Here is a 21108-nt window from a genome sequence, read left to right on the forward strand (position 1 = left end):
CTCCTTTAATTTTTGCTTATCTGGGAAAATTTTGATCTCTCCTTCCATTTTGAACGATAACCTTGCCGGGTAGAGTATTCTTGGCTGTAAGTTTTTTCCTTTTAGCACTTTAAATATATCGTGCCATTCTCTTCTAGCCTGTAAGGTTTCTGCTGAGAAGTCAGCTGATAGCGTTCTGGGTTTCCTTGTATGTCCCTTGACATTCTCTTGCGGCTTTTAGGATTCTCTCTTTATCTTTAATTCTGGACATTTTGATTATGATGTGTCTTGGTGTGGGCCTCTTTGGGTTTATCTTGTTTGGGGCTCTCTGTGCCTCCTGTACCTGGATGTCTGTTTCCTTCCTTAGGTTAGGAAGTTTTCATCTATTATTTCTTGAAATAGATTCTCTGCCCCCTTGTCTCGCTCTTCTCCTTCCGGGACACCTATAACACGGATGTTAGTGCGCTTTGATGTTGTCCCAGAGGTCCCTTAGACTGTCCTCACTCTTTTTAATTCTTTTCTCTTTTACCTGTTCACCTTGGGTAATTTCTTCTAGTCTTTCTTCCAGCTCACTGATCCGTTCTTCTGTATCCTCTACTCTGCTTTTGAGTCCCTCTAATGAGTTTTTCATTTCCAGTATTGTATTCTTCATTTCTGATTGATTGTTTTTTATATGTTGCATTTCTTTGTTGACATTCTCACTGAGTTCATCTATTCTTCTCCCCAGATCAGTGAGCATCCTTAACACTCTTAGTTTGAACTCTCTGTCAGGTAGGTTGCTCATTTCTGTTTCACTTAGTTCCTTTTCTGGGGTTTTGTCCTGTTCCCTTACTTGGAATGTATTCTTTTGCCTCCTCATTTTGCCTCTTTCCCTGTGCTTGTGTCTACGTATTAGGTTGGTCAGCTACGTCTCCTGCTCTTGGATAGGTGACCTTATGTAAGTGAGTGCTTAGGAGGCTTCCAGTGTGCTTCCCTCAGTTCTCAATGTTCCAGGGGTGGCCCCTATGTGGGCTACGTGTGTCCTTCTATTGTGGCCTGTTAGCTCTCCCTATAGGCGCCCAGGGAGGCTGAGTTATGCTCCTGGCCAGCTGTTGTAATGCTCAGCTGCTTGTAGTTGTTGTGGGCCCTTCAGTCTCTTTATCAGGTGTGGGGAGCCCCAGCACAGTTGGCTGTAAGTTCTAATACCACATCTGTGTTGCAGTATTTCTTTTAAGTGAGTAGGCCCCCAGTGTGGCAGGTTGTTAGGCTCAGGGCCTTAGAATTGCTGTAAACCTCTAGCCTATTAGGTCTCTTGTCAACTCTCTGAGGATTGCAGCTGGGTGGGGCTGCCCTCAGGCACAGGAGCACCCAATTGTTTCAGGCTTTGGAAGGTGGGGCAAACCTCCTATGTGGGTCTTTGAGAAGCACAAGTCTTCTGCAGCTGACAAGCCCTGCCTCCCAGAGGTCCACACACACAGTCAACACAGTCCTGCCCCGTGTGAGTGCCCCGACCTCCCCAAGCGGACCCAGTCTCTCCACGGCGGGAGCCCCACACACTCCGCCACCACCCCACACTCTCCACCCGCTCCTTGTGCACACCCTGCCCCGCTCAATTCAGCTCAGTTGCCAGGCTGCAGAAAATCCAGTCACCAATCTATGCAGGCCCACACGTTGCCTGAGGGCTTGTTGTTAGGTGGGGCCAGTCTCTAGGGTGGGCTGCCTGCCTTGGCTGAGCTGGATTAAATCGGTGCTCTAGCTGGTGGAGCAGACCCTGGGCTAGCAGGTCTCAGGGAAAACTCCAATGGCGTCTGTGTCAGCACGCTCACACCAGGCCACAACAATGGCCGCCGCCAATGTCCCAGTCCCTGGAGAGGTCTCACCCCTCACCGAGATGCACTCAGGGCCTATTAGGTGAATCTCTTGTCACCAAAGCAGTGTGCACCTTTCTTTCTGGTGATTTTAGGATGCTTTCTGGAACGGGTGAGTTTGTGCGCGGGCCCTTTAAGAGCCAGTTTTAGTTTCTTTGTGAACCGGGTTTTCTGGGGGTGCTCCCCAATGCTTTAGTAGCAGGCAAGGTCAGATATTATGCCACTGGTGTTGATTGTGCTGGGTCCACAAAATGCCCACAGCAGGGGCGCTCCCCGGCGCAGGGCCCTGCGCCTCCAGGGAGGCTGCGTACCTGTGAGCTGCTCCCGGCGGCCGTGACGCTGGCGGCTTGTGAAGGCAGCGTTTTTCCTCTCCAGAAGGGAGTCTCTGCCTTTTCTACCCCAGTTAGGATTGTCCGTTGTTGCAGGAGTTCCTCTTATCCAGTTTTCAGTTCTGTCTCAGGGGTAATTTTTCCACGAGTAGTTGTAAATTGGCTGTGTCCACGGGAGGAGGTGAGTTCAGAGTCTGCCTACGCCGCCATCTTGACTCCGCCTCCTGCCCCAAATCTTTCTTCAGTGACAGACACCCTAGCCACTTTATTTAAAATGCACTCCCACCCCTCACCATCCATCACACCCACACATACACGGTTTTCTCCATAGAACTTACTACCTTCCCACATACTATGTTTTTTACTTATTAATTATGTTTATTGTTTGTTTGCTTCCCTCACAAATACATAGACTCCACAAAGGCAGGAATCTTAGTTTGTTTACTGATAAGTCCAAGTGCCTAAAACCACCTAGAATTGTATCTGTCTTTTAGTAGTTATAAAATATATTTTGAATGGAATAATATAATGAATTTGTTCAGAAATCCTAAGTTGATTTCTTCAGTGGTTGTTGTAGAACATTGAGATTCCTTGGTTTTGTATAGATTTGCACTCTGAGGGGCTTCTTTACTCTTTAAAAAACACTCAAAAATCCCTCACAGTATTTTGAAGAGGAAGGCAACAGAATACTGGAAAATGTGTTCTGAGTACATTTGTACTCAACAGAGTACAACAAAACAAACCATATCTTTTATACACATAGAAAAAGACAGAGCAATCTGGAGAATACAGTCTTGACCATTATGGGTTTGTTCTTTCTGACAGAGCCATCTGTGAATAGCATGTTTTTTCAGGAATACACTCTAACTTTACAATCTGTGTGTACAAATATGTGGTTTGATTCTTAAAAAAAAATCTACAGTTATTAAGGTAGTCTACTAGGTAGAAAATATCTGAATCAGACTACATTTTTTTAATATAACACTGAGTTGTACATTCAGTATTTATTCATGTAGACAAAAACTAAAAAAAATCATTGCAGTAGATTAATATGGATAGCATGTCACTTTAGTGTAATATTCCAATTATTTTCATTTTTTCCTGGACTGTTTACTCTGATAAATCCTAAATCTTTTCTTTAATTGTCTTTCTTTTCACTTCCAGCAAAGTTTTGTGGTGACCCTGGCATACCTGCCCAAGGAAAAAGAGAGGGCAAAAGCTTTATATACCAGTCAGAGGTTTCATTCAGCTGCGATTCTCCTTTTATATTAGTGGGATCAAGCACCAGAATATGTCAAGCAGATGGCACTTGGAGTGGTTCATCACCTCACTGCATAGGTAATATCAATTAAAGGTTGATATGCTCAGTTATTCTGGAATTACTAGGTAGCAGTGGCATTTAATGGTTTTCTTTATCCTATAATAGTTGGCTAAATATGAAAAACAAATATAAAATATAGAAAAACTTAGAAAACACTAAAAGTAGATATTATTAAAACATATGATGTTATTTTTAGCATCTAAAACCTCCAGAAGAAATACTTGAAATAATTTTCTTGTTTATCAGTAAAAAAAGAAAAAAGCTTTCGGATTAACAGCATTAAGTACTAACATTTGTATAGATCTTTATAATTAATAAAGTATATTCAAGTGAAACTAAACTTGCTCCAAAAATGTAAAAAAGATATGTTGATTTCAAAATGGCTCCAAGTACATTTCTATAATCCTAAAATTAAATGCCACATTTGGTAAACTAACCAAATAACCTGTTATTCAAGCTAACCAACTCAGACACTACCAGCCCTACCATTTTTTTATGCCTGAATCTCTTACAAGTATCAGTGAAAAATCTAAATAACTAAATCTTGTTTCTGAAAAAAACCTTTGCTTCTTGAGGGTAATATTATCCTACCTGAGATTATAACTTAGCAAAGTCGTTGAGCAAATGTTTTATGCGTGTATTCCTCTGTCGTGTGTTCTTCATTTTTCCTTAACTTTTTATCCTCAGAGATGGTTGGATGTCAAGTGCTTCTAAATTGGATGGGTTCGAAGTTCAAGAATTGTGTAATTCATATAAAATGCAGTTTACCTGAATTTCCTGCTTTAAGATTAGCAGGCTTCTTTCCAAGGAAGAGATACTCTTTATATTATTTATACTCTTTATTATTACCTGTGGCCCTTTCATTAAGCCCCAGATCACTCAAAATTGTTTTGTAAGAGAGAGATATACATTTAACTATAATTCTAAATTTTAAAGGAACATTATGTTTTTAATCTTCATTTTAGAACCCACCCGTACCTCATGTGAAAATCCAGGAGTGCCACGGCATGGATCTCAGAACAATACATTTGGATTTCAAGTGGGTACTTTAAGTAAATATTTCCCTTTGGTATAAAACTAGATCAAAAGGCTTCTTTGGTTCACGCACATATAATCCTGTTGGCACAAACAGAAAAAAAGTTAATCTTATATCTATATTCAGAAACATGTATAAGAAGGGTAACAGACAACAAAAGAGTGGAAGTAAAAGGAAATTAGGAGAAGAAAAATATACTTCAAGAAAATACCCTAACTGACCCTGAGGATAAAATAAAAGAACACTTAGAGATAGCTGTGAACATAGGAAAAGCCATAAGCAGTAGTTAGTATGTAAGAGAGAGTAAGTAAGAGTAAGTGAGGGAATAAATGAGTAAGCTCTGCAGAAAGATATGGGGACAGTGAGCAAAAGTAAAGATGAAGGAGGTTAAGGGAGAGACTTCTGAGACAAAGAGTTAGCAAATATACAAAAATGTGGTCATTCAGTAAGGCAAGAAGACTAAAATATTTTTGTCTTATATTGTGTATGTAACGCTAAAATATTTTTTAAACATTGTCGTTAATGTAGGAAATTTCTAAAAAATAATTTAACCATAACCTTTTATTTTATAGCACATAGTCAGATTGTTATATTAGAATTTTTTAGCATGCCCAGTCGTGTGTGACTGTCTTTCTTATTTTTTCCTTTTCCAATTTCAATTTTATATAGAGATTCAGCAAGTTTTTCATTACGGAGGCCTAAGGAGCCAAAGTGCATACTGATTCCAAAAGGAAATAGCTAATTTACACATTACCCAATTGCCTTGTGTTGCAGGGTCTTCTAAATTGTGCTCTTTTGTGTGAAATTCAGTGTGAACCTGAAGAACATCCATTTTTAAAGGAAGTACTCATCAAAGGTGCCATATTTTGTTGCTAAAAATAGTTTCCATTTATCTACAGTTCAGGCACAGTATGAACACTGATTTGATAGCGTTTCCAATTTTTCCAGTTTGCCTCAGGCTTGTCTAGATAATACAAAAGTGTAAAAAAGTGTCTCAGTCTCTCTTACATTGGTGTTTTCAGAAAACTTTAGATTTGTATCACCATAAAAGGTTTTATCAATTGATCTAAATCCTTAAAAATGGACAACTAGCTAAATGACATTAGTCCTCATCATAGAGATGAAGCAACAGAAACAGAAGGTGACTTGGCTTTGATCACAGAGCAAGTCAGTGACAAATATTCTGACAGAATACAGAATTTTGATGTTAGTGTCTGTGCACTAAATCTAGTGATTTTCTGAGGAATCTGAATCCTTTCTAGTAAATACCCTTTCGATAATGGGAATGGAAATGAGTAAGATTGGCCGGCCCCATGGCTTAGCGGTTAAGTGCTCACGCTCCGCTGCTGGCGGCCTGGGTTCGGATCCCGGGGTTGCACCGATGCACCGCTTCTCTGGCCATGCTGAGGCCGCGTCCCACATACAGCAACTAGAAGGCTGTGCAACTATGACATACAACTATCTACTGGGGCTTTGGGGGAAAAATAAATAAATAAATAAAAATTATAAAAAAAAAAAAAAAGAAATGAGTAAGATTGAGTGTAAAATAATTATCCAATGAAATGGATAGAATCATTAACTGCATTTTAAGAATTCTATTATAATCATTGAAAAATGTTATCACAAAGTTAACCTAACACTGAATTCACATTATTTGGCTAATAAACATATATTAGACCATTATATTCTATCTAGATAAATACGAATAGACCATATTTCAAATATGATTGTCTAATTATGTATAATTATATTAATCTCTATTAAAATTACAAATGATGTACTGAGTATGTTAAATGAGGGACATCAACTTTCTTACATGCATATGGCAGGTATGTGTCTATGTATCTATATACAATATTAATTATATTTTAATTATAAATAATTATTTATTTATAATTATAAAATATAATTTTAAAATTATAATTATAATTATAAAATTATAAAATATAATTATAAAAAAGAGCCAACAATTAAGTTATATAATTCTAGCTAATATCAATTTATTGGTAGATTCCAAATGAATATGGTCTTATATAACTGGAAAAGGCATCTTGATCGGTTGACAAAAACTCTTGCTTGCATGTAACAGAAACTATTTTGAGCTAGCTTAAGCCTAAAGGCTTTACAAGCCATGTGCAGATATGTCGGAGACCCCAGGAGAAGGGATCTAGGTGAGACTCATCAAGCCCAGAATCTAGGAACTGGGCAGCAGTATCCAGTCTTTTCCACTACTCTCTGCTTACCTACTTTGTTTTCTGTCCCTGCCGATAGGCTCTGTGGCCAAAGGTGCATCATTTCTATTTACTCATCAGCCATATACAGAAAGTGATTAATTGTCTCAATCTCAGTTCCAAATTTCCAGAGAGAGAGTTGGAATGTCTCAGCTTTTGTATTCACCCCTTGTTTGATCAGGTGACCAGTAGTTTCTTAAGTGAAAGCACAGCTGTCAGGAAGCCCCCTTCGGGGAGAGACAAGAGAAAGGGGCAAGTTATGAAGTACAGAGGCATTCAAATCATTTTCTTAATTTTTTCTCTAATGTGTTCACTCATTCACTCTCTTTTTGTATATAGATTTATATAGTAGCTTTTTGGACATAGATATAATTATTAACTTATGAGAATATATCACCTGTTTCTAGAGGTGACCAAAACTCTAGTGTTAAAAGTACTCAACAAGGGCTGGCCCCGTGGCTTAGCGGTTAAGTGCGCACGCTCCGCTACTGTTGGCCCAGGTTCGGATCCCGGGTGCGCAATGACGCACCGCTTCCCCGGCCATGCTGAGGCCGAGTCCCACATACAGCAACTAGAAGGATGTGCAACTATGACATACAACTATCTACGGGGGCTTTGGGGAGAAAAAGGAGGAGGATTGGCGATGGATGTTAGCTCAGAGCCAGTCTTCCTCAGCAAAAAAAAGAGGAGGATTAGCACGGATGTTAGCTCAGGGCTGATCTTCCTCACAAAAAAGAAAAAACAAAAAACAAAACAAAAAAACACAAAAGTACTCAACGTGATTTCTCATATACAAAATATTGTAAGTTGGAACAATTTGGGGCTAAAAATAGATTGCTAGTGAAGGGAGTAGCTGTCAAAATAATTGATACAAAATCTAGATTAATTATGGAGTAAATTCCAGGCACACATATTTCACTAACTGCTGTATCACTCTGTAAATTTATATCTGGGCTTTGTAAGACACATTTGGATTTAGGGCTTGTTACATTAAAATGATTATAGATATGAAACGTTTTTAATCTGACTCTTAGATGTTTAACTCCAAGATATTTAACACTAAGGTGTCTAACTCTACCAAAATAACCATCGTGATTCTGTATGATTTCAGGTTTATATGCAAAATTAGTACATAAGTACATTGAATGAGGTAAACATGTTACATAGTGATTTATTATCTTCAAATGATGAATGATGACATGAATTTTAAAACGAAAAACCATAAAATCCAAATTTTAAAATTAAAATCTTATGATTATTTTTGAATACAAACTCATAGGATATCTTAAAATTCAATTTTTCTTAAACCAGGTAGCTCAGGATGAAAATTGATGCTCAGTCAGTCAAAACTCCTTGCATCTCGTCTTAAGCATGTGTTAGTCCTTCATTTTTATGATCCTGCCTTTCTACTTCAATTTTGTTATTCTAAATTTGTGTATGTCTTTTATTAGAAGCTACCTCATTTTTATTGGATAAAGTGTATAATATGAACACATAATAGAAAAAGTACAAATATAAAATAGTTGTTTAAAATACAGAGGAAACATATAAATTTTGAAGCTTTAATTATATATCTGTAAAATATATATAATAACTTTCCAATATTAAACATATATATATATTTGAAAGTTGACAGAAACCATGCTGGGTACTCCACTTAAATATATAATATTAAAAATCAGACACAAATAAATACAGTGGTGAAAATTCTAGCAAAGCAAGAGCCATTTCTTATAAAATATCACAGAAGGGGAAGATAGATTTATTCAGAATGTTCTAAATTCATGCATAATTTTGATTATGCTATGTTTAGCTATCTAAACTTCATGACTTAGGAACTGACGTACAACATTTAAAAGAAGGGAATAAGGAGTTAAAGATAAAATAATAAGTGATATTTATTAATTAGACATTTTAAAATTTTATAATGCATTTGCATACAACATGCTAATTGGGACTAATTTAAAGTGATTTTTGTCTGTGTGTGTGAGGAGGATTGTGCCTAAACTAACATGTGTTGCCAATTCTCCTCTGTTTGCTTGAGGAAGATTGTCTCTGAGCTAACATCCGTGCCAATCTTCCTTTATTTTGTATGTGGGATGCCACCACAGCATAGCTTGATGAACGATGTGTAGGTCTGCGTCCAGGATCGGAACCCACCAATCCCGGGCCACCGAAGCAGAGCATGAGAACCCAACCACTATGCCACCAGGCATAGAATTTAGCTAGTCTCAATGTCCAAATGGAATTTTGTATCAAATTATGTCACATTAGGCTTAGCCTTAAGTTGCTTTAGCAGATGGGAGTAGGGATTAAAAAGGAAAGTAGAAAACAGGGTCTGCATGATAAGCCCTGAGACAGCCACTGAGCATTCTCAGACTTCAGTAGCTGGGGAAGGCCGAAGTGGCAGACTCTAGATATCTCTTTTCTTGTCCTCCACTTCTAATCATTTAATAAATCTTGTTGATTTTTTCTTGTAATGTATTTTGAGTAAATGACTTCTCTCCCAAGTCTACTGACACAAGTTAATCCAGCTTTTATCCACTCAAATCTAAAATGGCAGTGCCAGCCACATAATTCTTAGAATTTCTATTCATCATTCTTTTTATTGTTTAATAATTTCTCCCTACAATCGCTAGTTTAATTTTCCAAAGATGTTGTTTTCTACACAAATTTTGCTTGCCCTGAAACCTTGGCACTTTATATTTTTATTAAAAAAAGATTTCAAATGTCATTGCCTGCCATTTGAGACCCTTCAGAAACTGATTCTTGCTCATGACTCTGACTTTATAATTATAGCTAGAATTTATTTAAAACTTATGTGTCATCCCTGTGTAGACTGGATTATACATCCTATTTCATTTAATCCTTAAAACAAATCTCAAGACAAATGATATTATCATCTTTATTTATAGATGGGAGGTGAAGTCTCAAAGAGGAGATATACCTGATTCAAGTAATATCAGATCCAAAGTTAAAGCCGTGCATATATTATTCTGGGGTCTGTTTTTTTTTTCACTCTATCTCATTGCTTCCTACTTACTCCCACTTTCCTGCTCACTGTGGAAACTATCCATGCCAACTAATCAAATATACTATCTTTCTTCTCAAAATATACGATGTATATTTTAATATCCATACCTTTTGTCATCATATTCTTGTCTTTTCTACTTTTATATCAGTTGTTCTTAAACTTCAGTGTTCACTAAAATCATCTGGAGGGCTTGTTAAACCACAGATTGCTGGTCCCTACCTTAAGAGTTTCTGATGCAGTGGGTGGGGGATAAGGTCCAAAAATTTGCATTTCTAACAAATTCCTAGGTGATTCTGGGGTTCCTGGGCACCACACTTTAAGAAACATCATTCTATATATTTATCTAAATCTCACATCCTTATAAACTTAGTGCAAAATGAATATCTTCCATTGTATATTTCTGTTACCACCACAACCTTCAGTCAACACCTTTGCATTTAATCTCATATTGCCTTTACTGTCCTCCATATTCATTTGCCTCTTATGTTGTTAGTTATCTTTATTTCCATATGTTTCTATATCCATCTTCATTTATCTATATTTATTTAACTCCCTATCTATCTGTCTATCTGCTATTCATATATAGTTTATTGGCCTTTTGGTATCCTACATAGTTTCTTCAAATTATCGTGGCAAGATGTTTGGCACGTATAAATACACTGGGTACTCAAATATTTGAGAATGATACATACACGAAGAGATCTAAGTTTTTTCTTTATTCTTTATTTTTTCTCCAATTTTATTTTAAATCATATTTAAATTTCTTTTCTTTCCAGCTTCTATTGTGCAGAATTTCTTTTGAAAACATTTTCTTGTCCAAGATTTTTTTTTATTTGTTGCTATATTTAAAGTTGCATTGGGACTTTTGTTTTTTCTCTATAGGTAGGAAGTGTTGTACAGTTCCATTGCAAAAAAGGGCACCTTCTACAAGGGTCTACAACACGTACTTGCCTTCCTGACCTCACATGGAGTGGAATTCAGCCGGAGTGCATACGTAAGTATTGTTGTTAAGAAAATGTACTTATCATAGGTAAGAATTTATATGGATTTTTTTCTTCCAACTGTGAAAATAAATTTATATTTATACAACAGATGTCTCACATTGATTTTTTAGGTTATTATAAAATATAATTTATGTGTATAACTTTATTACTATATCATAACCCATGCTCACTGGGGAGCATTCTTTCTAAAGAAGCCAGAAGACATGAGGCACACTTTTGTTCTTTTTTTTTTTTTTTTTGAGGCAGATCGGCCCTGAGCTAACATCTGCCAATCCTCCTCTTTTTTTTTGCTGAGGAAGACTGGCCCTGGGCTAACATCCATGCCCATCTTCCTCCACTTTATATGGGACACCGCCACAGCATGGCTTGCCAAGCGGTACGTCGGTGCGCGCTCGGGATCTGAACCGGCGAACCCCGGGCCGCCGCAGCCTAGCGCATGGACTTAACCGCTTACGTCACCGTGCCGGCCCCACACTTTTGTTCTTTTTGAAAAGCTCTTGTGTTTGTGTTCTGTTTGGTCACCTGGTAATTTCAGATGATGATTAGTGTTTAGATTCATAGGTCTGCACCTATGAATCTGAAGTACTCTGCGATACAGGAGGCTCCAATGGAGTGACTCTTAATCTCTTATTACTTGTGAAACTCTCTGAGAATCTGAGGAAAGCTAGAAACATCCGTGAAAGGAAATATGCATGAACACCTTGTCCAAAAGCTTGAATACTATTTCAAGATTTCCCAGAGCTTCTAAATATGCACTGATCCTAAGCTAAGAGCACTTGTTGTACAGATTAAATAAGAACAAAGCCCAAAGACACTAACCAGTCTTTTCTGACTTATAGTTAGAAATAAATTTCAGCTGGTGAGTTACGTATCTCTTCTTTCCCTCCCACTGCTTGCTTCTTTTTATCTTCTCCTGTATCTTTTTAAATTCTGGGCTTCTTGGGGGAAACAATAAGGAGTAAGCAGAAGTAGAAATACTCCTCAGAATTCTATCTAGCTTTCAGGATTTGGTCAAGTTCAAATAAGAATTGTGACTATATGGGCCGGCCCCGTGGCTTGGCGGTTAAGTGTGCGTGTTCCGCTCCCAGAGGCCCAGGTTCGGATCCTGGGCGCACACTGACACACCGCTTCTCTGGCCATGCTGAGGCCGCGTCCCGCATACAGCAACTAGAGGGCTGTGCAACTATGACATACAACTATCTACTGGGGCTTTGGAGGAAAAAAATAAATAAATAAGTAAAAAATTAAAAAAAAAAAAAAAAAAACTAAGTCTTGTGACTATAGTCTAGCACTGTTCAGAGCCACCCAAATAAACATGGGAGCCCCTGTGGTCACGTGGCTTACTGAAAAGCACCACAAGACTCCACTGAGAAGTCATGTCGCATGCCTGGTTTGCTTATAGTATTTAATTGTATCAAAATTCCTTAGAAGATAATTCCTCAGAGTGTGTACTTTAGAGTAGCTGTGTGGGATGTAACTAGATATTTCATAGTAAACCAAGATTCTTTGATGACCTATATTTGGGATACGATGATTTAAATGAAGTTAAATAGCATCTGTACTGCCAAGCATCTCAGAATTTCTAATATGTGTATAATGTGGGTGTTGAGAATGTAACAGAGACAACCTCTTTGTGTTTATCCTTAGCAATATTTCCCCCATGGGGATTAAATTTCATTAAATGAGATTATATTAAGTATAAACCACGTAACACAGTGTTTGTCACATAGTGTTAAAAATGTTAGCTATTGCTTAAAGCTTTCTAAATCTCTATTGGGAAATTTGCTGTTTTGTTTGGGGGGGAAATTCCTTGTAGTATCTACTTCTGATTGAGAAAGGAATGATCTTTCTAAGACACAAAACAGGTGAACTGGGGGGCAGGACCAAGAAGTGCCATTAAGTATAGGTACAGTGGAATCAAGGTAGAGAATTAGGAGTGAGAGGAGACATGCAGAAAAGGAGGCAAAAAGTTAAGTGAATGAAAAGATACTGCTAGCACGTGGACCAAAAATATGGCCAGAGAATTCTATATGTAAAAAAATTATTAAATTGTAAAGTTATAAAATGTTATATTATTATTAAAATATATCAGAGCAACATAATGAGCTGTGGTTGGATTTAACTTTAGAAAATATGTTTTTAAATTTAAAATAAATATAGCAAATAAAAAATCATAAAATAACATTTCCTAAACTGGTATAGAAAATCTGAGTTTGACAAACTTTAAAAGGTGTCTTACTATGGGACTTTTTAGATCCTTTAAAATGCTAATATATATTGTGACTCTCTAAAATGGTGACATAGTACACGCTATGAGCTTAATTATTCGTAGTAAGTCTTTTTTCCCCCTCAGTTTACCTGTTAACATCTACCAGTGTTCCACAGATGATTGTTTAGGAAATGCTAGTCTATGAAATCAATATTTATATTTACATTGATGCATTTTCCTTGATTCATTAGAATAACTACTTAAAGGTATATTTATGTAAAGGCATTAACATACCTCCAAAAATATTTCATGACTCCGAACTCAAAATTTTCTTAATATGTCTATAAAAAATGAAAATTCTTCTCTTTTCTTAATATAGCCCATAGCTGTAAACAACCGGAAACTCCTGCTCATGCAAATGTAGTAGGAATGGACCTTCCATCCCATGGGTATACACTAATTTATACCTGCCAGCCTGGCTTCTTCTTAGCAGGTGGAACAGAACATAGAGTGTGTAGATCTGATAACACTTGGACTGGAAAAGTTCCTGTGTGTGAAGGTAAGTTTTCTCTACAAAAGCTTTTAACAGAAGATGTACTATTTCAGACTTCCTCAGATACAAGAGACAAAAAAATCCACTCAAATTAGCTTAGGAACAAGGGAGATTTGTTGGCCAAGTGCAAGGGTAGGAGTGACGTAGACACTTCTGGACCAGAGGCACAGAAATATTATTCAGGTTTTTTTATAGCTTCTTTTCCATGTTCCGTTTTTGCTTCTTGCCTTTACTTCTTCTTCCAGTTCTCTGTTTATGGTAGGTGCATTCGGTTCCTAGGGCTGCCATATCAAAGTACCAGAAGCTGATGGCACAAAAGAACAGAAATCTCTTCTCTCACAGTTATGGAGGCCGCAAGTCCAAAATCAGTGTCGTCAGGGCCATGCATGTGTCCTCTCAGGGCTCTGGGAAGAAGAATTCCTTACCTCTTGGCTTCTGGCTATCCTTGACATTCCTTGGGGCGTAGCTGCCTCACTCCAATCTCTACCTCCATCCCTATTTGGCCTTCTGTCTTATGTATCTGTGTATATCCTCTACTTTTCTTATAAAGACACCAGTCATTGGATTTAGAGATTATTTCAGGATTATTTCACCTCAAGATTGCCGACTAATTACATCTTCAAAGATCCTATTTCCAAATAATCTCATATTCTGAGGTTCCTGATGAACATGAATTTTGGGGGTACACTATTCAACCCACTACAGTAGGGAAAATTGCTGCCAGCATTCCTGGGTTCATACCCTTCCAATGGAGTAATTCTGGCAGAAAGAGTTTTTTCTCTACCAGAGTAGAAAGCACTGTTCAGGAGTATGATTGCCACAGTTTTGAATGGAGTCCATCTCGAAATCCATTACTCGGCCAGAGTGATATGATATTTTGACCAGATCTAGATGAAGTGTCCACTGCTGTTGTACCTTGATCAGGACAATCCCCATCTGGACAAGCCATAATGAATTTACCAAAAGAAAAAGAGTTATATTTCCAGAAGAAGGAGCAAAGGAAGTTTTTCTAGAGTTCTTGATAAGGTCATCCATAAATTCCTTTTTCTTTTCTTTTCAGGCCTTCTAATTCTTGATCTTTTGCAGCTTTCATAAATGTTAATGACTTTTTCCTTCTTGAGATATTTTCACTCTTTTCTCTTAGCTAGAGCATTGCTCAGGAATTTTTTTTCTTTTTAAAAATTTTTCATGATAGTGATCCCTACCACCTGAGATCTTATCCTTTTCTTTACTTGTCATTATCTTTCTCCGCTCCCCTGTCCTTTCATCTGCCCCTCCCCAACTCGAATACAATCTCAGTAAAAGCAGACTCTGTACAAAGTATTTACCACTGTAATTTTAACATCTAGATTAGTGCCTTGTATGTGAAAAGTGTTCAATAAATACTTGTTGAATAAATAAATGTTTTATTCCTTCATAATTCTGGCTCTCCATTTCCTTTATAAGCTTACTCTTTTCTACTCAAGCTTTTCTAAAGACTCAGTTCTTAGCCATCTCTTCCTTTTGCGCTATATTCTCTCCCTAGATGATCTCATTCAAGCCAATGGCTTCAACAGTCTGCTCTATGGAAATTATTTACAAATAAGTATTTCTAGCTCATTTATCTTCTTTTAGCTCCAGACTTATGTGTTCCATTGTTTACTTGATATCTCTTCTTGAATTCCTCAAAGCCATTTCAATACTCAGTATATGTATATCTAAACTCATAAATTTCCCTTCACCATAGTCTTCATAGGTGTTCCCTATCTCAGTGGTACCATCATCATATAGTAAATATAAATCTAGTAGTCATCTTTGACATCTTCCTATCTCATTAAATCCACCAGGATTTCAATAGGTTTTTTATCTATCCACTTTTCTGTTTTATCATCACTACTACAATAGTCTAACTCAGCATTGTCTCTACTGGGACTACTGCAGCAGCCTCCTAACTTCTCTGCCCATATCAGTACCCACTCCTTTCCAAATTGTTCTCCATCTTGTGTCCAGAATGATGTTCACCCAAGTCACTTCCCCTTCAAGCCTTTTAAAGACATTATACCGTCCTTAGGATAAAGATTTAAGTCTTTACATGGTCTAGAGGCACTGTCTGTCATAGCTCCTACAACTTCCCAGGCACATCCAGTACCCTACATGATTTCCTTGGTTTTGGGCTACCTTTAGTTTGGCTTAAAACTTTAGTTTTAAGTTTTCACCTTTGAATCTATCAGATTTCTTGTGACACCATGAGCTATCTTAACAAGTTTTGATTCTTAAATGTAGACCCTACCCAAATGATTTCTGCCTTTTTGCAGCAGGAACACATCCTCAGCCCTCAGCCTCCATGTTGGAATCAACTGTTTTCATGTTAGTTTGTGCCTCAAAAATCAGAAACAGTATCCCAAAGTGATACGGCAGCACTAATCTTCCCCTTGTCCCACTGGGCTATAATGGGAGTAGTTACTGAAGTTGATCACTCTATAACAAGAGTGTTGAGTGGGGACCAAGATGTCATGATGAACAGGACATTTTGGAGAAAATGATATGTAATGTCAGAGAATAAAATTAGCAATGCATCACATTTTGTGTGTGTGTTATTAATTATACTAACTTTTTTGTAAACATTTTCATTTCTTCTCATAGCTGGTTCCAAAACATTGGTGAAAGATCCTAGACCTGCACTAGGAACACCCAGCCCAAAGCTAAGTGGTTAGTAATTTCAGTTGTTTTTCTAGAAGTCATGATTTCTAAAAGTGTTCTACTGTTTTCTTGACAAAGTGACCATTTATTTAGAAAAGTATGTATCAGTATGGGAAAACTATGCATTTGACTATTTGGAATTTGGAATTTGATAATTTGTGTTATAAGCTGTTGAATTTCAAGCAATATAATACTGTGACATATTAATATTACAAAAATATTATTTATAGTTCCCTCTATAAAACTTCCCTTCAAAAGTATCTTTAAATTACTATAAACTAATAACAATGTTTTGCTTAAAATATTAAACTAAAAAATGAAACATTATATAACATTTTTAAATACAGATTTTCTTTTTTACAAAGGAAGGAAATACACTTGGCATGAGAGTAAAAGCTCAAGAACTTCTAGAATTTGTCCAATTTAATTTCAGTTATTAGATTTAAAAAACAAATTTTAAAACTTAGCATAGTCATTAAAAATGTGGGCTTTGAAGTTCTACAACCTTGATATAATTCCCATATTATACACTCCCTACCCTATGACCTTGAAAAAGTTATTTTATATATCTAAGCCTCCATTTCTTTATATGTACAAAAGAAATAGTGATTAGATGATTACAAATGAGCTGCATGAAAGTGAAGTGCAAAGTGCTTCACCAATAGTAAGGGCTCAATATATGAGAACTGCTTTTTTAGTATTAGTCAGTATTTTATTTACATGATATAAATGAAAAGCTACCGATAAGATTAAAGGCTATGTCTAATCTTTTACCTTGGAGACAGATTTAGCCCAGGTGTATTGAGCCAGGAACAGTGAGTGTTAGGATCAAATTTTAGTTGGATATGGAGGTTCACAATGTATATGCTATAAAAATGGAGCGCCCGCAAAACTCTGAGACACTGATTTATTCAACACTCAGTGAAAACAGACTGAATGCCACTAAGGCAATCAAAGAATATGTCAACATAGGAGAGGAAGGTTAACAATGGAGTCAGAAAACCATAATGGACAATCAATGCACAGAATTTTCCCAGGGAGATGCTGTATCTGGGAGCAGATGGGTGCTCTGAATAAAAGCTCTGGCCCATCAAGTATAAACCTGGACTGTCCTGGGCAAAACATGGCCAGTGGTCACCAATAAATAAATCGGACAGACAAAAAAGTAAAAAAGAATATGGAAGAACTAAACACAATTAATTAGCTTGACCAATATAAATATATAAAGATTTCTGCATCAAATAATTATAGAATATATATTTTCCTCAAAGGCACATGGGACAACTATAACAATTGACCATACATTAGGTAATAAATAAATCTACACAAATTTCAAAGCAAAGTTAGTTTTATCTGAACATGATGCAATTAAAAGTTAATAAGAAACTGGATAAATTTTTAAATTCTGGAATGTTTGGAAATTAAGAACAAAATTAATACTGATGAATAATTCATGAATTAAAGAAGAAATTAAAACAGAAAATATAACACTAGAACTTAGTTGTGTTGAAAAATCTAAATATCAAAACTTGGGGACTAAAGCAAAAGCAAAGTTGTAAGGGGAATTTATAACATGAAATCCTCACTTTAGAAAAGAAGAAAGCCTCAAAATTAATGAGTGAAGTGTCCCTGATATAAAAAGTGTAGCAGAATAAACAAAAGAAAGAAGAAATCAATGTAATAAAAATGAACAGATAACCCCCAAAGATACAATAGAAGAATCTCAGCAGAGCCAAATGTAGTTCGTTGAAAAAACAAAGTGAAAAATTTCTGTAAAGATTGATCAAAAAAGGAACAAAAAATAAATAACAAAAGGAAATGTGAACATAACTACGTAAAGAATAGATTAAGTAAATTAGAAATATATTAACAAAAAACTATCAATAACTGCCAAATTTTTTAAAAAAATTAAACAAAACGGACAAATTACTAGAGAAGTATATCTTACCAGAACTAACAAAAGAAAAGTTGATAATCCTGTAACAAATAAAGTAGTAGTTAAAACTATTTCCACAAAGAAAAAACAGATCCATGTGGCTCTACCGATGAGTTCTACCAACAGAACAGACCATCCCAATTTTATAAAAACTCTTCGAGTCAATAAAACTCATTCTATGGGTCCAACATAACTCTAACAACTCTGATAAAGACGTTATAAAAAAAGGAAAATTACAGGATCGTTTGACTCAAGATCATAGATGAAAAAATCCTACATAAAATCTTAGTTAATTGAATACAACTTTCTAGTAAAGATGACACATCATTACCAAATTGGGTTCATGAAAGATATGCAGGGACTTTTTCACGTTAAATAGTGCTTAAAAGTAATCTATCACATTAAGAGACTAACATGCAAAAAATTATGATCATCATAATACTTGCAAAGAAAATGTTTTATAAGATTCAACATCTATTTATAATTTAAAAAAACCTCTTAATAAATTAGAAAGGAAAGGAATTTCTTTAACCTCAGTAGAGGTATCTATAAAACTCTTGAGCAACATGATCTTAAATGGGACATTAGAAGCATTTCATTCAAAATGAATGACACACAGTGATTAAATTACTCCAAAGTAACAAGAATGAAATTTGGCAATGGTATCGAAGTCTGGAGCATGATAACTTTACTTGGCACTGCTGTGAGGCCTATAAAGCAAAGTTTAAATTCAAATATGTCTTAAAAGAAAAGATCATGACCATAATTGTCTTCCTCCTTTTCATTGATATCCACGTCAGTGATATTTGGATGACACTTCAGAGTTTACAGAGAACTTCCAAACACACAATCACATTTAAATCTCAAAATAGACTTAACAATAGAAAGAAATATTATTACTCCCATTGTACGTTGGGATATGAATGACCAAATAGTGTTTGCCTCTCCCATCCTATCCTGAGTTCCATTTCTCAGTTATGTACGGGAAAGGTGGAGGCTGGTAGTGGTGGCGTGCTACAGCCAGCAAGTAGAGGCTCATCGTAACCAATTGTGTGCATTATTCCAGACTGTGTTCAGTGATGTCATGTTGGTAGTTTGAAATCTGCCATTATGGGAATTTTACACCATAGAAATCAGCAAATACTACAAATCAGTTTTTGTGTTATTTTTTCTGGAGAGCCAAGTTGTTAAACATTTACTATCACCTCAATGATTAATCCTGATACAATGTACTTTGCTGCTGTTAGTACCTACTTCATTCCATTGCTATTTTCTCCTGCCACCAAGGTTCTCTTTCATCTCCTTCAACCAACACTCCTTAATTCCCCTAAGCGCTATAGACAAGATCATTAGGTGTAGCAGATTTTCATTAAAAGTTCGGGGGTAGCAAAGAGTACTTACAGTACAGGGCAGGGGAAAGAAACAATCAGACAGACAACAACACGTATTTACTAAGTACCTACTGCCTGCCTATTCGCCAGGCACTGCTGTTAGGACATCTTTCTCCCTTGCCAGTCCTCTCAACTCTACAACTAAGAGTCTGTTACCTCCAAATTCCTGACCTTTCTAACACAGGGCAATTTAACTTGTCACTTGTTCCTGCAAACTTGTTCTAGATATACTTTTTTTAAGCTAAAAACTCTTTCAGGTGTTTACCAAATCAAAGGCTTTTATCCATACACTGTGTCAAACTTTTTGGTAAGATTCCCCTATACATACAGAGTCTTGCAGGACGTTTGATCCTGTCCAAAACATCCATAAGACATTTAGTCCATAAGACATTTGGTCCACAAGAGGTCCTTGATATTTGGTCCTGTCCGAAATCATTTGGCATGCACCAAATATACTCATGGACATTTTGGACAGGACCGAATGTCAAGGACCTTTTGGTGTGGACCAAATGTCTTATGGATGTTTTGGACAGGACCAAATGTCTGCTAACCATACAGGGCATAGCTTTGTAGTTTGAGGTTTGGAGAGGGAGTGCCACTGGAAGGATGACTTGGCAAAGATCACAGAGCCAAGACTATGGATTTATCATAATACTAAATACATGTCTGCTAAATACGTATATTTTATTAGCAACTATGTAATGAGCTATAAGGGCCACAGTTTCTCTATTTTAGCTGCATAAAAATAATAATAGTAATCATAGCAACTAACACTTAGCTACACTCTTCACATTCATTATCTCATTTAATCTTCCTAACAACTCTAGGTTAATCTCATGTTAATTCTAAGGAAATTCAGTTTTAGAGAGTTAAGTAACTTATGTAAAACTACACAGTTTATAAATTGTAGAGGAGGAACTTAAATACAAGCTGGCTAACTGCAGCGCCTGCACTTCTAATCTGTCTGCTATATTGCCTTTGAATTGTCACAAAAAAAATCATGTTGGTTGAGATAGTCAGTAAAAACTCAACTCTTGAGCGATTTTATATTCATCCTCTACTGTAGTTCTGCTTTGTTGGTTTGCTGAGTAGAATTCAGGGAATTCATCATTTGTAACTCCAGTCTCTGTGATCAGAGGCGTAAGAAGTATGATGTGTGTAGAGAAGATCATGTAACAAATGTCAATAAGTTGTTAGGGAAAAAAAGACTTTTCCGTAAATCCGTGTCCGTCACTCACTCACTCAAATAGGCATGACTCTCTTGAATGGCTGATTTCTGGGGATGTGCTTTATGTGATGCATAGATCAATAGAAGCTTCTTTCAGCCTCTTCCCAGGATCTGAGCAGACTCTGGCATACCTAATTTGTATAACTATAAATTACATAACTAATTTACATAAAGTCTTATTTGGCTGTATGTAACATAAAGAGGGTTTCTTCTTTAGATGCAAGTTTTTTTTTTTTTTTTTTTTTTTTTTTTTTTAAAGATTTTATTCATTTTTTGCCCCCAAAGCCCCAGTAGACAGCTGCATGCCACAGCTGCACACCCCTCTAGTTGC

General features: G+C 36.5%; 1 protein-coding gene across 4 annotated transcripts in view; it reads left to right on the forward strand.

Annotated features, from left to right (window-relative positions):
• The window catches only part of CSMD3 (CUB and Sushi multiple domains 3), a 1195693-nt gene that overhangs the window by 1161038 nt on the left and 13547 nt on the right, over positions 1 to 21108 (forward strand). For all 4 annotated transcript variants that reach the window (XM_004431279.3, XM_087447535.1, XM_004431280.3 and 1 more), the window contains 5 exons: positions 3320 to 3493; positions 4442 to 4515; positions 10660 to 10771; positions 13370 to 13549; positions 16166 to 16231. In XM_004431279.3, the coding sequence (XP_004431336.2) occupies positions 3320 to 3493; positions 4442 to 4515; positions 10660 to 10771; positions 13370 to 13549; positions 16166 to 16231 (606 nt within the window). The remainder of the gene's footprint in view (positions 1 to 3319; positions 3494 to 4441; positions 4516 to 10659; positions 10772 to 13369; positions 13550 to 16165; positions 16232 to 21108) is intronic.

This window comes from Ceratotherium simum, chromosome 23 (genome assembly GCF_057802395.1).
Source record: "Ceratotherium simum simum isolate JZ-2026a chromosome 23, ASM5780239v1, whole genome shotgun sequence".
Lineage (NCBI taxonomy): Eukaryota > Metazoa > Chordata > Mammalia > Perissodactyla > Rhinocerotidae > Ceratotherium > Ceratotherium simum.